This window comes from Hemibagrus wyckioides, linkage group LG18, assembly GCF_019097595.1.
Source record: "Hemibagrus wyckioides isolate EC202008001 linkage group LG18, SWU_Hwy_1.0, whole genome shotgun sequence".
In the NCBI taxonomy this organism is placed as follows: Eukaryota; Metazoa; Chordata; class Actinopteri; order Siluriformes; family Bagridae; genus Hemibagrus; species Hemibagrus wyckioides.
The window spans coordinates 14,504,344-14,520,240 of record NC_080727.1 but is presented as its reverse complement, the minus strand read 5'-3'; the positions used below and the strand labels follow the sequence as shown (position 1 = coordinate 14,520,240).

Here is a 15,897-nt window from a genome sequence, read left to right as displayed (position 1 = left end):
TCTTTCATTTTGTTTTAAATACATTTTAATTATTTAATTATAATATCACGCCCAATTAGTACAAGTCATTTATATCACAGGACATTTACGGTGCCCATATCCAGAGTGACTTACATTTATCTAATTTATAGTACTGAGTAATTGAGGGTTAAGGGCTTTGCTCAATGGCCCAGCAGTGTCAGCTTGGCAGTGGTGGGATTTGAAGGACAGTTGAATAATCAGAATATAAAATGTTAATATCTGTCAGTGCTTTGTTTCTGTTAAAGTCGTTCCCTTAAGTTTACTGCTACGGAAAATACTTTAGCACAGAGGATTATCTCTGTACCATGAGAAGCTTTTTTGTCTTAACTTCAAGAGATACTTGAAAAAAGAAAAGAGAAACAACTATGTATATCTTTAGTAATGTAAATGATTCCTGAATGTCCCACAACATTAAATGGATTGACAGTATGACATTTTTAAAATTATTTTTCTGTCAAAATGAAGAAATACACAAATAATTAGAAGAATCAAATGCTTCAGTTCATGCTGTTTTAGGAAATTTTCTACTTTTGGCTGGTAACAGTAACTCCACTTCGTATTTTATGCTTTACATTACGCTATAGAGAACACCTAATTTTCAATAAAGCTGTTTATTAAAGTACTACGACTCCTGACACACTATATCAAACTCAGAATCAGAAACATTGCCTGTGCTCAAAGGAATTGGTTTTTGTTTGGTGCCAGTGTGCAACATTAAACAAATTATTTATTGGAAAAAAAATAGGCATTGCAACAGCAGTTAGAATTACACACAGACAGAACAAGAGACGTGTCCGAGAGTTTGGAACATGGCTATGGGGATTTGTCCATTCAGCCACAGGAGTGTTAGGGAGGTTGTACAGTGGTGTTGGATGAGAAGGATTGGTGGCACATTTGGTGTTCCAGTTCATCCCAAATGTGTTCAGTGGGGTTGAGGTCAGGGCTCTGTGCAGGACACCTGAGTTCATTGAGGTCAGGGCTCTGTGCAGGACACTCGAGTTCATCTTTGACAAGCTATGAGTTCTCTTAAGACACAGCAATGTTGTCTTGTTGGAACATGTTTGAGACTCTTATTTCCAGTGCAGGGAAACAGTTACCCCCTTATCCAGACACCCCTATCTATAGTGACTTACAATTTATCTCGTTTTACACAACTGAGCAATTGAGGGTTAAGGGCCTTGCTCGGGGGCCCTCGCAACCTTCCAGTCAGTAATCCATCACCTTAAGCTACCACATCCCCATGTAATGGAAACTGTAATGGAAACTGTAATGGTACAGCATACAGAGACATTCTAGACAATTGCGTGCATTCAGTTTCGGCCCAATGAAATACGTTTGGTGCACCATATATATTTTAACATCAGAGTAGCTAGGCAGATTGTCTTGAATGTTTATGCCCTGCAGTAAATACACAATATGTCCTGTTGTTTCTCTTTCAGACTTCTGTTATTGACAGTCAGAAGAAGAACAGCATCAGACATAAGTTAGTGTCCCTTACACTGAGGAGGAAGTCAAAAATCACAGAGGAGGTGAGAGCAGTGTCCCATTTATTCTGCAGTGGCACAGTGGCAATGAATCGTACACAATGTTCCTTCATACACTGGATGTAGTAAATCAGTTAAGACAGAATAGGGGTCTGAAGTTCTCTTCTTCACTTTGCATTGGATCTCCAAGGCCAAAAAAAGTTAAGATAATCTTTTAACCACAGATTTAGCATTGTTTCTCATTGCACTGTATATCCTCTGGATTACTAAACAATTTGTACTAAAGAATAACAAGACTACAGCACATCTGAAACTGTGAAAGATGGAGCATTAATAACAAATTTAAATGTAGTCCAGGGGCTGAAAGAAAAGAATAAGAAATGTACATTTATTGTCCACTATAATAGAAACACCTGCACACTTGTTCATTCTTGCAGTTATATAACCAGTCAATCATGTGGCAGCAGCACAATGCATCAAATCATGCAGCTACAGTTAATTGTTCACATGAAACATCAGAATGAAGAAAGAATTGTCATCTCTGAGACTTTAACTGTGGCTTGGGTGTGGGTACCAGATGGGTTGGTTTGAGTATTTCAGAAACTGCTGATCTCCTGAGATTTTCAATCGCTCTATAGTTAACAAGAATGGTGTGAAAAACAAAAAACATCCTGTGAGCAGAGAGTCTTCAAGCTGAATGTTGTTGATGAGAGATTAGAGGAGAATGACCAGACTGATCTGAGTTGGCAGGAAATCATTAGTTAGCTTGTTAGCTATATTATTATATTATTTCAATATAAGTTTCAGATACCGGACAGGTCTTGGCGGATCAACTGTCTTTGCTTTAATAGGGGTAACTGTGAGCTGTACTGTCCCTGTAATATTTCCTAGAAAGGTAGCTAGTTTATCTTAAAAAGATATGATTACAATTGTGCAGTGTTTATGTTTTTGGTTAGGTGACCAAACACCTGACTGATGGTGATTGCAGTCTGCAGTGGATGCTGGAGGATCGTCCCACTTCCAACCTGGAGAAACTTCACTTCATCATCGGGAATGGGATTTTACGGCCTGCCCTGAGGTTAGTGATGGCAGCTTAATCCTTCTGGTGGACCTTCTGGTAAGGATATGCATTTCCCCAAAAAAGGATATGCATTTCCCCTTAATAGTGATCTCAAGTTGCTTTGTGCTTTACATATACTCAATCAAATCAATCCATTTGAATAACTCCATTAGCCTTTAGCAAAACATAACATTATTCTATTGTATGTCTTTAATAGAGACGAGATCTACTGTCAGATCTGTAAGCAGCTGACCCAGAACCCATCCAAAAACAGCCATGCTCGTGGCTGGATCCTGCTCTCTCTCTGTGTGGGATGCTTTGCACCATCGGAGAAATTTTTCAAAGTAAAAAACTATGCCTTTATTTTTAGATCTAAGAGAGAAATGAAAACACTTTCGAGTCACAAATTTTAATGTTGTTCTTCCCTACCATTCTTTATCGCAGTATCTGCGGACATTCATTATCTCTGGACCTCCAGGCTATGCCCCGTACTGTGAGGAAAGACTGAAGCGCACTTCTGTGAATAAGACACGGACCCAGCCTCCCTCGTGGCTCGAGCTGCAGGTGCTGTCACTGTTTTCCCCTGCAGCCATTATGCTCACTCATTTTTCTTCATTTGGCAGACACTGACAAGGCAGAATTCAATCCAAGCATCTAGCTGAACTGTTTAAGGTTAGGAGTCTTGCTCAAAGGTGCAATGGTGGCTACAGAATTATAACTATTGAGCTAACTCTGCTGTTACTTAAGAGGAAGTCATTGGAGTTTGGATTTAATTTTATCTTTTTCTCCTACTTCAGGCCACCAAATCAAAAAAGCCCATCATGTTGCCAGTGACGTTCATGGATGGTACTACCAAGACCCTGCTGACAGACTCAGCCACTACTGCTGCAGAGCTCTGTAATGCCCTGGCAGACAAGATTGGCCTGCAGGACCGTTTTGGCTTCTCCCTGTACATTGCTCTGTTCGATAAGGCACGTTCCTCACAACTTCTAGGTGTCCTTTAATAATAACAATGCTAATACATCTATTTATCTATGTTAGTGTCCATGTACATCATGATGCACTTTAATACATTCTGTGTTGCTATAGCAAATTAAAATGCAATAGTTCATAACATGGACATCAAATACCATAGAGATTTAAAGAGTCTTAGAGTGCTACAGAGATTTAAAATACAACCGAGATCTAAAGCACTAAAGAGACTTAAATAGATTTAAAAGCAATATAGTAGTACTAAACTATGATAGACTTAAAGTACTACAGGGATTAAAAATATTACAGACAGTACTTAATACCTAAGACTTAATAGTTCATAGACTCACATTCACTTAAAATACTACTGAGACATAAACATTTCAATATGGTTAAATGTAGAAACAAATTTCTCCTGCTGCCTTAAGAATTGAGTAAATTCAACTTTTTAGCTCACAAGCAGTCAAGACAATGGATTACATTAAGTTTAATTTTTAAAATTTTTTATAATCCAAAAGGTTTTGGCTTGACTTAAAGAGAAGAAATAAGTTCACATAACTTAATGGAGCTATGTTTTACACTGTACAGAATGTTGAGATAATACAGAGACTTAAAATACTACAGAGTCTTAAGATAGAGGTAGAAGGTTCAGGTTCAAGTAACACCTGAAGTAGTACAGAGATTTTTAAGTATTACAGAACATTTTTGACTTGAAAGCTCCAGAGAATAAATCACTAAACATGTCATTTCAAACAGTTACAAAGGTCACATGTTTTCTTTTTGCTATAACTGACATTGTTTTGTACAAAATCTATCAATTATTCCACGCAATCACAAGATGTTCTTGTACAGATTGCGTGCTATTTTCTTAGGTGTCATCTCTCGGCAGCGGGAAGGACCATGTGATGGATGCAGTGTCACAGTGTGAGCAGTACGCTAAAGAGCAAGGGGCTCAGGAGCGCAATGCCCCCTGGAGGCTGTTCTTCAGGAAAGAGATCTTCACGCCATGGCACAACCCTGCTGAGGACAGCATAGCCACCAACCTTATCTACCAGCAGATCATCCGTGGAGTGAAGTTCGGGGAGTACCGCTGTGATCGGGTATGAGCTGTAGTTATCTCACAGAAGGTAAAACATTGTGACTTTTTAATATACATGCCATTTTTGTGATGATTGTAGGAGGAGGATTTGGCTGAGCTGGCCTCTCAGCAATACTATATAGAATATGGGTCGGAGATCGTTCAGGAAAGATTGCTGAGCCTCATCCCCTCGTACATCCCAGACAGAGAGATTAGCGCATCTAGAACTGTGGACAAGTGGGCCCAAGTCATAATGTCAGTTCACAAAAAGGTAAGCATTTATTAGCTGGTGTGTTAAACAGGACAATAAATCAACTGGTACACCAACTGTCCCAGTTGTATGTGCAAAATTGTATGATAAAAATGCTAAATTGTGCCACAGTGCTGATGGTGAGAAATACAAACAAAACAATGAATACTACTTATTAACTATTGCTAGTTTGGGCCAGAAATTAAACTACAATTAAAGCAAAGTATCTTTAGCACTGTGTTCAAAAATTTTCAAACAAAATGTCTGACTTTGGTTCAATGTTGAGCCACCAAAACATTTTCTGGCACCTTTATCCAGAGCAACTTACAACTTCATCCACCTTTAAGTCTACATGCCAAAGTTGCTTAACGCTCGCCTAAATTTAGCCAGAATTATTTCAATATATTCTGGGTTGTAGATATAGGCAATATGGTTACTAGGAATTTAATGAAAATGATCCCAAGCAAACCACTTTCCATTTTTGAGCTGTTCATTAAATATTCATTATCTTGAACAGAACTGAGGTTCGTCAGTGAAATTAAATCAAACTTGACATAGTGCGATAACGCATGACTTCCATTCTCTATTCCAATTTATATTCAATAAACCTGTTTTCGCTGATCACAATATTGAAGTTCAGAACAAAGTAAACCTGAAGAGATGGAAGAGACAGCTGTGAGCCAAATATCATCTAGTTGTTTTGTAGCAGCACCTCAGGCAGTAAGACATGAAGGTCTTTTCTTTTTGCATATTTATGCAAATTCATGCATCCTTGCATTTTTATTAGTATAGAAGTGTACTTGTTTTCAAGCCATTGTTAAGAGTTTCTTGTGCACAATTTATTAACAATTGATTTATAATTATATCACGGAAATTATTTTAAATGGTTAAAGATGAAAGAGTTACTTTAAGTTATTTAGGTATAGACACAATCTACTATCTCACATTAGGCTTCTTCAGAGACAGTAGTCGTTTAATGTTTCTGGTTGACTGGTTTCCCACCCTAAAAGTCAGTAGAGTTAAACAGTGTCTGCAGTTTAAATGTATCACCGTGTTCTCAGAGACATTGGTGCCATTATGTCTGTAGCTGTACTGCTGCCCACTGTCATTAACATTTGGCCATGACTCGATCTCTAATCTATGTGTGTGCCAGAGGCTTGTATTCTCATTACTGTCTGCTCTTTCTCTCTATATCTGGTGTAATAGGCTGTAAGCAGAATTTAGACTGAATAAAATGATTCTAGTATTTTGTGCCCCCAGACACACCAGGTAGAGGTGTGACATACCAAAGCCTCTTATTTGGAGTCAGGTGTTTTGTCTGGACACAGCAAATCACTTAAACGAATAGACATCTATTTGTAAAGTACCTAGCTCAAAAATGACCAAACCTCTGATTGATTTTAAATTATACAGTTACGTAAAATTGAGAATATCACACATATGACAAGCTAGTCTGCTTATAATACTTTAACACTGCATCAAAACACACAAAATGCTAATTTTCTTCAACTTTAAGGAGCAGGTTGAGGATTGACTGAAGATAACTGAGGAACATTAATTGCCTTATCCCTCTTTCAAGGGTGGCCGGTTTAATTAGCCTTCAGCCTCCCATAGGCCAAAGTGATGGACTTGAATCTTTAATGGTGTAGGAAATCTATATTATGGATTGTCTGAGCAGCTTATTATTGCATATGCTCATTAGATATGATGCACATAAAAAGGTCCTGTGAGGACTGATGGTGACAGCAGAGAAAGAGGTTTGTGTTATTGACCATTTTATGCCCGCAGGGAATCTTCACACAGAAGAGCTTTGACCCGCAGAGAGCAAAGGAGGACGTGGTGGATTTCACTCGGTTCAAGTGGCCTTTGCTTTTCTCACGCTTTTACGAGGCCTTCAAGTTCTCAGGTATTATCACTGTTGGGTGCAGGCTCATCATGCTTTTAATTAAAGGAGCTTACTTTAAATTTGACCAACGACAATATTTTACTTAATGCTAGATAGCTTGCTACCTTGCTTTTCTAAATTATACAATTTACAGTATATAATTATTCTAGATTTAGCTAGTTTGATAACGAAGTTTGGACACTGTTTTTTTAAATACACAATGACATACCTAACATTAGTTACCATCCAACATGTCTGCTACTTAACATTAGATGGCTTCTATTCAGATATAATGTTATCTAAGATAGCTAGCTAAAATTAGCTGTCATGGAACAAAACCCAGCATTTTATAATAAGCAGTACATCTGGCTGAAGAAAGGATGATATGACAAGATCAAGTTTAACTTAAGCCCTGCTCCATAGTTAAGATGCCTGAAACTATCACCCATGGCACTTGACACTGCTCATAATACATTTTTTGAGATCATATGTAATAATATGTAATAAACCGATCATATGGAAATCTCCAGGACCAAGTCTACCGAAGAATGATGTAATAGTGGCAGTGAACTGGACTGGAGTTTACTTTGTAGATGAACAGGAGCAGGTCCTTCTGGAACTTTCCTTCCCAGAGATCACTGGAGTATCCAGCAGCAGGTCCAGTAATGTTTTATTTCTGTTTTTTGGCCGAAACACTGAACTAGATATTAGAGGCAAAATAACTGGACTACTGTTTGGCAAAATTGCTCATTGAGCACCATCCGTTCCATTGATAAACCTTCTGTACTTATACATCCGAAACACTCAAAATTTCATTCTTCCATGAAAGCTTAATATTGAGCTCAGGCTTGCATTACACCTTCCAGTAATTATGGCTTCATTTTTGTAATAAAGGTCCACATCCACTGAGGTTTAAGAGCTTTTATAAGGAACTGTTACATTTGTATTTATGGGCAGTATATGGAGTCACAGTTTATAATCAGTTTATAATCAGCTTTGTGAAAAATAGACAGTGCAGCAAGCATCATTTGATGAACTGATTTTTCCTAAATTCTATATTCATTTCGTATTAGAGGATAAAAATGATTGTAAACGGTACCTCAGACCGATTCTATAGCACATGTATTTGCATGTTTCTTGAGTTCTTCTTGTACTGTTGTTCCAACTTTTGTTTCCATTTGCTGTTTGATGCACAAAATGGAGACATTAAGAAGCAAAATAAAGCTTGGAAAGAGATAGTAGAGATTGTTGATGCACATGGTGACTGTACATAGCTAGTATAATTTACTTGGTTTGCTTATCTGCTATGCCTATAGACAATATCTGCTCATAACAGCATTAGCACACCCACAAGACACAAACTACAAGCAGCACATGTGACTTGACCACAATGTAACCTGAGTGCCTGAAAATGTTCCAGAGTGGAATATGCCAGATTGTACTGCTGTATTCTGATAGTCAGATTTTCCCTCTGTTGATATTTCCTACAGAGGAGGAAAGCTCCAGGGCCAGAGTTTCACCCTGGCAACCATTAAAGGAGATGAATACACCTTCACCTCCAACAATGCTGAGGACATTTGTGACCTGGTTGACACCTTTTTAGATGGTCTGCGCAAGAGATCGAAGTTCGTGGTGGCTCTCACGGATAGCCATAACCACGGTATGGTCCACATCTTAGTGGTTATTTAGAGAAGAACAGTATTCCTTAATCCATGAATTTGTTTGTATGTTGCCACTTCCTTTAGATGGACATGACTTGTTCCTGACATTCTCAAAGGGAGATCTTATCCTGCTGGATGAACACACAGGAGAGCATGTATTGACCTGGGGCTGGGCCCACGGAGTCAACGACAGGACCAAGAAGAGAGGAGACTTCCATGCAGACAGCGTCTATGTGCTTCCCACCATTACCAGACCGCATTATGATATTGTGGTGAGTCTGCTTTTCTTTCAACTAGTAATTATATTACATGATACATGACCATCCTTAGCACTTATAAATTTTGTGCAAATGGTGGTAATTTGATCTGTAAATCAGGTGCTGCTTCGTGGTTGTTCCTTTCCAAGTGTAGTTATTAATTTTGTCCAAATCTCTAGTTATTTTATTGTCCAGTTTTTAGTCTTAAGGTTCCAACCTCACAACTCCAAGATTTGATCCTGAGTTCACATTATTCTCTCGGAAAAGTTTCACATGTTTTCTCTGTATCCATGTGGGTTTCCTCTGGGTTCTCTGTTTTTCTCCCATCTCTAAGAGACCTACTGGTAGGTGGATTGGCTACTTTAAACTGCCCCTAGTTATAAATGTACTGTATGTTTGTATGGTGCCCTGCAACAGACTGATGTCATGTCCAAGACATATTCCCACTTCACACCCAGTGTTCCCAGTATAGGATCTGGATTCCTCTTTTCTTAGATAAAGCACTTACTGAAGTGAAATGAATGAGTAAACACATTATGACATTTTTTTCCTTTTCACTACAATTCAGACATTGGTGAGCATGTCTCCAGAGCAGTGTAAGGAATCGATAAGTCTGTCACAGCTGAATCTTATGGAGGGAGAGGAGAAAGTGAAGCCCTACACTCTGGAGGAGTTTTCCTATGATCATTTCAGGTACATAAACACTCCCACTTTATCCCCTTTTCTATCTATAAACACATTCCTCTTAATAGTACTTACTCATACTTTCTAAAAATAATGCCTTCTTATTTCTGCATATTCTTTGCACATTATAAAGTCAGAATAACATCTTTCTGTTGATGATCTGTGGTATGATCTTCTCTGGTGTCTGGCAGACCTCCTCCTAAGAGCACTCTAAGCCGGGTGATTACAAAAGGCAGGATGAAAGACAAGCTGTGGCGCTGCACCCGAGAACCTCTCAAACAGCCTCTGCTGAAGAAGGTCCTTAACCATGAAGAGCTCTCACAGGATGCTTGTCTAGCCTTCATCGATATCCTTCACACTTTTATTTACTTTACTCTTTTTTCTGGCTGGGGAATTGTTGTCCTCTCAGTGCTCAGGATCCCAGCAGATATTGATCTTTTCTTGATTGATTCGTGATTGATACTTTTGATCTATTATTGATCCTTGACTCCTTTTCTCTACCTATTATGAAGTACATGGGTGACTATCCAGCTAAAAGAACTCGCTCAGTTAATGAACTCACTGATCAGATCTTTGAGGCATCTATGAAGGCTGAACTATTGAAGGATGAGATCTTCTGCCAGATCATGAAACAGCTCACTGATAACAATGTTATGTAAGTTACTTCCTCAGATTGTAACCGCTAGGTCAAATTAGTTTTACCCAGAAACAACTAGATTAATGTATCTAACAAAAAAAATGAGGTAACACAGACTTGCAAATGTAGTCTGTATGCATAACTGAACATTGTTGTGGTGGCAGCCATCTCAGATAATACTTGAAGATTTGGGCATGCATTTGTGGGAAAGATTTCGGGAACGATTATTATTTAGTTCTAACCATTCCTTTAAGAACTGTGCACCAACACAAATCGATCCTTATCCCTCACATTCACAGTGCTTTCTATTTGAGAATAAAACAAGACTGACCCCATGTGTTTTATATATGCAGGTACAGTGAGGAAAAGGGCTGGGAGCTACTGTGGCTTTGCACTGGACTTTTCCCTCCCAGCAACATCCTCCTGCCTCATGTGCAGAGGTTTCTGCAGTCTAGGAAGCATCACCCACTAGCCCCGGACTGCATGCAGAGACTGCAGAAAGCCTTGCGGTAAGACTCGCTCAAACATTTTATAAAGCAATGCAACAAACCCACAGTGTGCCATTTGCCAATAAACATGTTGTAATGATAGGAATGGCCCCAGGAAGTACCCTCCTCATTTGGTGGAAGTGGAAGCCATTCAGCACAAAACCACACAGATCTTCCACAAGGTGTACTTCCCTGATGACACAGATGAGGTCAGTCTTCTTGTAGTGTTTATTTATTCATCATTGCACTTTAATGTACAGTGTCATTGTAGTAAATAACTTACAACACTGCCAAAAAAAAATCAATCTGTTTAATTATTTATCAAGGGTATTGAGAGTGCCTGCCTGCCTTTATACCTGACTGTGTTTGCCGGGTTTTTTGTTAATTAAACTATCAATATAACCTATGTTGTAGAAAATACAGTATGTAATACAGAATATAGAGTAATATACAATGGTGATGTTTTAAAAAGGAAACAAAAAAGAAAGAAAACACAGTTTTCACTGATATATTCGATTCAAAATAATACTAAAAATAAATAAATAAATAAATAAATAAAAACATTTCAGACTAAACTAGCTCTTTTCCACATCCACAGCTTACAATATTGTGACGTCAAAACCCAGCTGACAGCACAATTCACTGAAAAGAAAAACCTTTTAAAATCTTCCCATTTTTGTCACAGTTGTCTAAACTTCATCTTAATTTCAGGTTTTTGAAGTGGAATCAAGCACAAAGGCCAAGGAGTTCTGTCTGAACATTTCCAGCAGGATGCTGCTCAAGACATCTGAGGGTTTCAGTCTGTTTGTCAAGATTTCTGACAAGGTAAAACCAACCTGTCATAAAACTCATGAAAAGGTCATGAAAATCATAGTAGTAAACTTGTATTCAAAGAATCATCATCTAGCTAAGTGAGCGAAACAGGTTTGGGTTTTTTTCCCCACAAACATTAGCTTGCTATGTTACAAGTAAACAGCCATTTTTGTTGAGTTTAGGAATAACTACGGGTCTAGCAGTTCCGAAATGACTATGTTAGGACCATTATATTAGATATTGTAAAGATTTTGTGATGTATCACAAAGAAAAAGTTCTTTAATATGGTCCAAATTCAGTGTAACAGGAGGTAATCACTTCAGTGACTTTACTCATAAAGCATACTCTGTCACCTATTAAAGGCTCTAATATGAAGATTGATAAATAATTCTGTTTTATATTTTGTATTATGTCTATTTTTAATAACTGATCTCCATCTCTTGGGATCTCTCAGGTCATCAGTGTACCAGATGGAGATTTCTTTTTTGACTTTGTCAGACACCTCACTGACTGGATCAAAAAAGCCCGACCTGTTAAAGATGGTAATTATATTTCTTACTAATTGATCACATAATATCAAACCCTTTGTTGCCTGCATGTGATATGCTGTTTGTGTTTAAGGTATAGTGCCTTCCCTGACATATCAGGTCTATTTTATGAAGAAACTGTGGACTAACACTGTGCCAGGCAAAGACTCAATGGCTGACTCCATCTTCCACTACTACCAGGTAAACATGTATTATATACTATATATATTACACAACAGTGCTGTTGAATTCTCAAATCTGATTAATATTCTATAGCAGCAGCTCTGACAGTAATGCAGCTACAGAATACAGGTTTGCATAAATGTGACCTAATGTTATCTTCTCAGTAGAAATAACTCGTACACAGCCACTTATATGACAGACCCTCTAAATAATGTAAACGTTAATTTCAAAGAGAAGAGAGCTACTGATTTTAGCTGCATCTGAACTTGGTTGCCAGAATCCGCAAAGGTTTAATATATAAGCTTTAAAGTAAGTTTAATAATGCAGTCTATGTGCAGCAGAACTAATGCTGGGTTAGTTTTCCAAAACTGAAAGGGGGCCTAGCATTCAGACCATTATTTAAATTTTTTTTTTGCCTCACAGATGACTTTACATATTTTCCGTACTGAATTGCATCCATAATTCTAGCCATCGGACCACAGGAAAGGCAAAGAAATTAATTTAATTAAAACTTGAAGTATGAAGAAATCTAGATGTAATGAATATGCATATTAGAAACGCCCCTAAATTTACCACTCCTGTCCCCCCATTGGTGTTACATGGTGCATATTCAAATATTAAACCTGATTGGAATTCCCTAAAGAACCCAGGTTAATAGAACAGTTTCTCAGAAATATAGTTTTATGTAGAACCCTTGGTAAGCTATGAACCTTTTATATTAAAATGGTTCTATAATTCAAATAATTATATCTTGTAATTATAAAGACGTCGTTTAAAATGTGACTGCTTAGACTTGCACAAAATAAATCTATACAATAAATATGTCCAGATTGTCTGTTATATCAGTACAAAAAAGTACAATTAGCTTAATAAACAAGGCATTAAACTTTAAAGTTTTCTATATTTATTTTCTTCATTTCTGCTATTTGTTTGGTTAGAAATTGCTTTGTGTACATGTTTACTACCTGCAGAAGCTCCATGTTTAATACCTCTATGTACAATTTTAATATTTTAATACCTGGTGTAGGAGCTGCCTAAATACCTGCGTGGTTACCACAAGTGTTCTCATGAAGAGGCCTTCCAGCTCGCAGCTCTGATTTTCCGGGTAACATACGAAGAGGACAAGTCGCAGTTTATCAACTTCTCCAAGATGCTGAAAGACCTCGTCCCACAGGATCTGATCAAACAGCTGTCACCTGATGACTGGAAACGGGTGAGTGACAAAAAGACATGCCACACACTGTCTATTCTATTTATGGTTATACAATTCTGATTATGGTTATACAATAAAAAAAACATACTATATATACTTTTATTATAGTTATAGTGTTTTTTTCTGCAATACATGTATTATAGTATGCACATTTATTTAGACAACAATTGTTGTCTAGAAACTGTACAGTACTTAAGTCATTCTACTCTATTTAAGTCTCAACTTGTGCCTAATACTCCAGATTAAGCTATTTTCTTGAAAATACATGAATGATTACTTTACTAAGCTTCTTTTCTCTACAGCCAATTTTGACATTCTTCAACCAACATGCTGGGAAAAGTCAGGAAGAAGCCAAATTTATGTTCCTGAGGATCATCTCCAAGTGGCCCACTTTTGGATCAGCCTTTTTTGAAGTCAAAGTAATTTTGTTCAGCCTACAATAAATATTCAAATATACTGTATATACACCGATCAGCCATAACATTATGAGCAGTGAGAGGTGAAGTGAATAACACTGATTATCTCCTCATCATGGCACCTGTTAGTGGGTGGGATATATTAGGCAGCAAGTGAACATTTTGTCCTCAAAGTTGATGTGTTAGAAGCAGGAAAAATGGACAAGCGTAAGGATTTGAGCGAGTTTAACGAAGGGCCAAAGTGTGATGGCTAGATGACTGGATCAGAGCATCTCCAAAACTGCAGCTCTTGTAGGGTGTTCCCGGTCTGCAGTGGTCAGTAAATATCAAAAGTGGTCCAAGGAAGGAACAGTGGTGAACCGGCGACAGGGTCATGGGCAGCCAAGGCTCATTGTTGCAGGTGGGGAGCGAAGGCTGGCCTGTGTGATCCAACAGACGAGCTACTGTTGCTCAAATTGCTGAAGAAGTTAATGCTGGTTCTAAAAAAGTGTACACAGTGTTGAGCACAACAATGAGTTTGAGGTGATGACTTGGCCTCCAGATTTTCCTAGATCTTAATCCAATCGAGCATTTGTGGGATGTGCTGAACAAAGAAGTGTGATCCCTGGAGGCCCCACCTCGCAACTTAGAGGACTTAAAGGATCTGCTGCTAACATCTTGGTGCCAGATTCCACAGCACACCTTGAGGGATCTAGGGAACTCCATGCCTCGATGGGTCAGGGCTGTTTTGGCAGCAAAAGGGGGACCAACACAATATTAGGCAGCTGGTCATAATGTTATGGCTGATCATGTGTGTGTGCGTGTATATATATGTGTATATATATTTCTTTAATACTTGTCATGACTTAATACCATAAAAGTCAAATACTGAATAGAAAATTAATATTTATTAACCTTAAAATTTATTATCATATTTTTACATCTTTTATTCTTGCTTTGTAGCAAACCACAGACCCAAATCTACCAGAGTTCCTTCTGATAGCAATCAACAAACATGGCATTAGTCTGATTGACCCAACAACAAAGGTAAAATAAAAGCTCTTGATAGCTAACAAGGAAGATGGTCTAAATTACAGTTTTAATATGCTTTATAGAGTATCATTAAACTGCATAATGTTATTTAACATATTGTACTGTACTCAGCACTGTAATCTGCACTGATCAATGTATTTGTCAAATAGCATGTGTATTCCTTATTTACTTCACGATTACACTCTGGATCTGTCAGTTGTAAAATCGTTACAGTTTTACAGTACATGGCCACCCTTAAACTATGCCCAGGATCTGAAATAACCCCAAACTAAAGTGATTTGACCAGTACAACTTTACATTTTGATCACAGGAACACATTTTCATCACATATTTATAAATAACATCATGTCCTAAACCACATGTCACACCATTAGGTAGTTATTTCGATGAAAGATTTTGGTACAGGGCCATTACTTGTTAGCTTCATCTTCAATGTAAAAAAAAACAAAACAAGCATGTCTTGACTGACTGAATAAATCCTTGTGGAAATTTGTTTTTCACTGAATCATTTCTTTAGTCTGACATCAATCTCTCTGCTCTTCACAGGATATCTTAATGACTCACCCATTCACCAAAATCTCTAACTGGAGTAGCGGGAACACCTACTTTCATATCACCATCGGCAACTTGATGAGAGGCAGTAAACTACTGTGTGAGACGCCGCTGGTGAGTGAGAAAGATTTGAATAACGTCCTTGACACTCAAGTCCGGAGACACACTCCAATCAAGCCTCACTACACGTATTATACAATATTCAGCTGTGTGTTCATTTGTCTGATCACAGGGCTACAAAATGGATGACCTGCTGACGTCTTACATCAGTCAGATGATGAGCACCATGACCAAACAGCGCAGTTCACGCTGAAACACCAACTAGCCAGCATTACGAACAAAGAACCACAATAAAAATGCCTTTTGTGCTTGATCTGATAAACTGAAAATAAAATATATATTTTTATCCCTCAAGGTTTGTTGTGATTATTTTTTCATTGTTTGGGGTAGCAGAGACCCCACTGCAGTAAACTTGAAGAGTTTTAAGCAATAATGTAAATTATTAATTGTAATATTTATGAATGAATATAATTATCATAGATAGATAGATAGATAGATAGATAGATAGATAGATAGATAGATAGATAGATAGATAGATAGATAGATAAAGATATATAAGTATATCACACTCATGTAAATGTACAAATATTAATATTAAACAAATTTACATATTATTAGTAAGAT

The 15,897-nt window shown here is 37.7% G+C and overlaps 1 protein-coding gene across 2 annotated transcripts in view; it reads left to right on the top strand.

Annotated features, from left to right (window-relative positions):
- Positions 1–15,616, top strand: part of myo7ab (myosin VIIAb) — a 51,446-nt gene extending 35,830 nt beyond the window's left edge. Inside the window, exons 26-49 of one of the 2 annotated variants that reach the window (XM_058415710.1) lie at positions 1,461–1,550; positions 2,462–2,583; positions 2,783–2,909; positions 3,010–3,129; positions 3,363–3,536; positions 4,410–4,637; positions 4,716–4,886; positions 6,654–6,771; positions 7,281–7,407; positions 8,241–8,410; positions 8,496–8,683; positions 9,237–9,361; positions 9,544–9,698; positions 9,854–10,007; positions 10,343–10,498; positions 10,581–10,686; positions 11,189–11,302; positions 11,745–11,832; positions 11,912–12,018; positions 13,028–13,213; positions 13,516–13,632; positions 14,572–14,655; positions 15,208–15,327; positions 15,446–15,615. In XM_058415710.1, coding sequence (XP_058271693.1) covers positions 1,461–1,550; positions 2,462–2,583; positions 2,783–2,909; positions 3,010–3,129; positions 3,363–3,536; positions 4,410–4,637; positions 4,716–4,886; positions 6,654–6,771; positions 7,281–7,407; positions 8,241–8,410; positions 8,496–8,683; positions 9,237–9,361; positions 9,544–9,698; positions 9,854–10,007; positions 10,343–10,498; positions 10,581–10,686; positions 11,189–11,302; positions 11,745–11,832; positions 11,912–12,018; positions 13,028–13,213; positions 13,516–13,632; positions 14,572–14,655; positions 15,208–15,327; positions 15,446–15,526 — 3,228 coding nt within the window. In that variant the 3' untranslated portion in view covers positions 15,527–15,615. Of the gene's footprint in view, positions 1–1,460; positions 1,551–2,461; positions 2,584–2,782; positions 2,910–3,009; positions 3,130–3,362; positions 3,537–4,409; positions 4,638–4,715; positions 4,887–6,653; positions 6,772–7,280; positions 7,408–8,240; positions 8,411–8,495; positions 8,684–9,236; positions 9,362–9,543; positions 9,699–9,853; positions 10,008–10,342; positions 10,499–10,580; positions 10,687–11,188; positions 11,303–11,744; positions 11,833–11,911; positions 12,019–13,027; positions 13,214–13,515; positions 13,633–14,571; positions 14,656–15,207; positions 15,328–15,445 lie in introns of both variants that reach the window. The other variant, XM_058415711.1, reaches the window with a different exon arrangement.
- Positions 15,617–15,897: the final 281 nt, after the last annotated feature.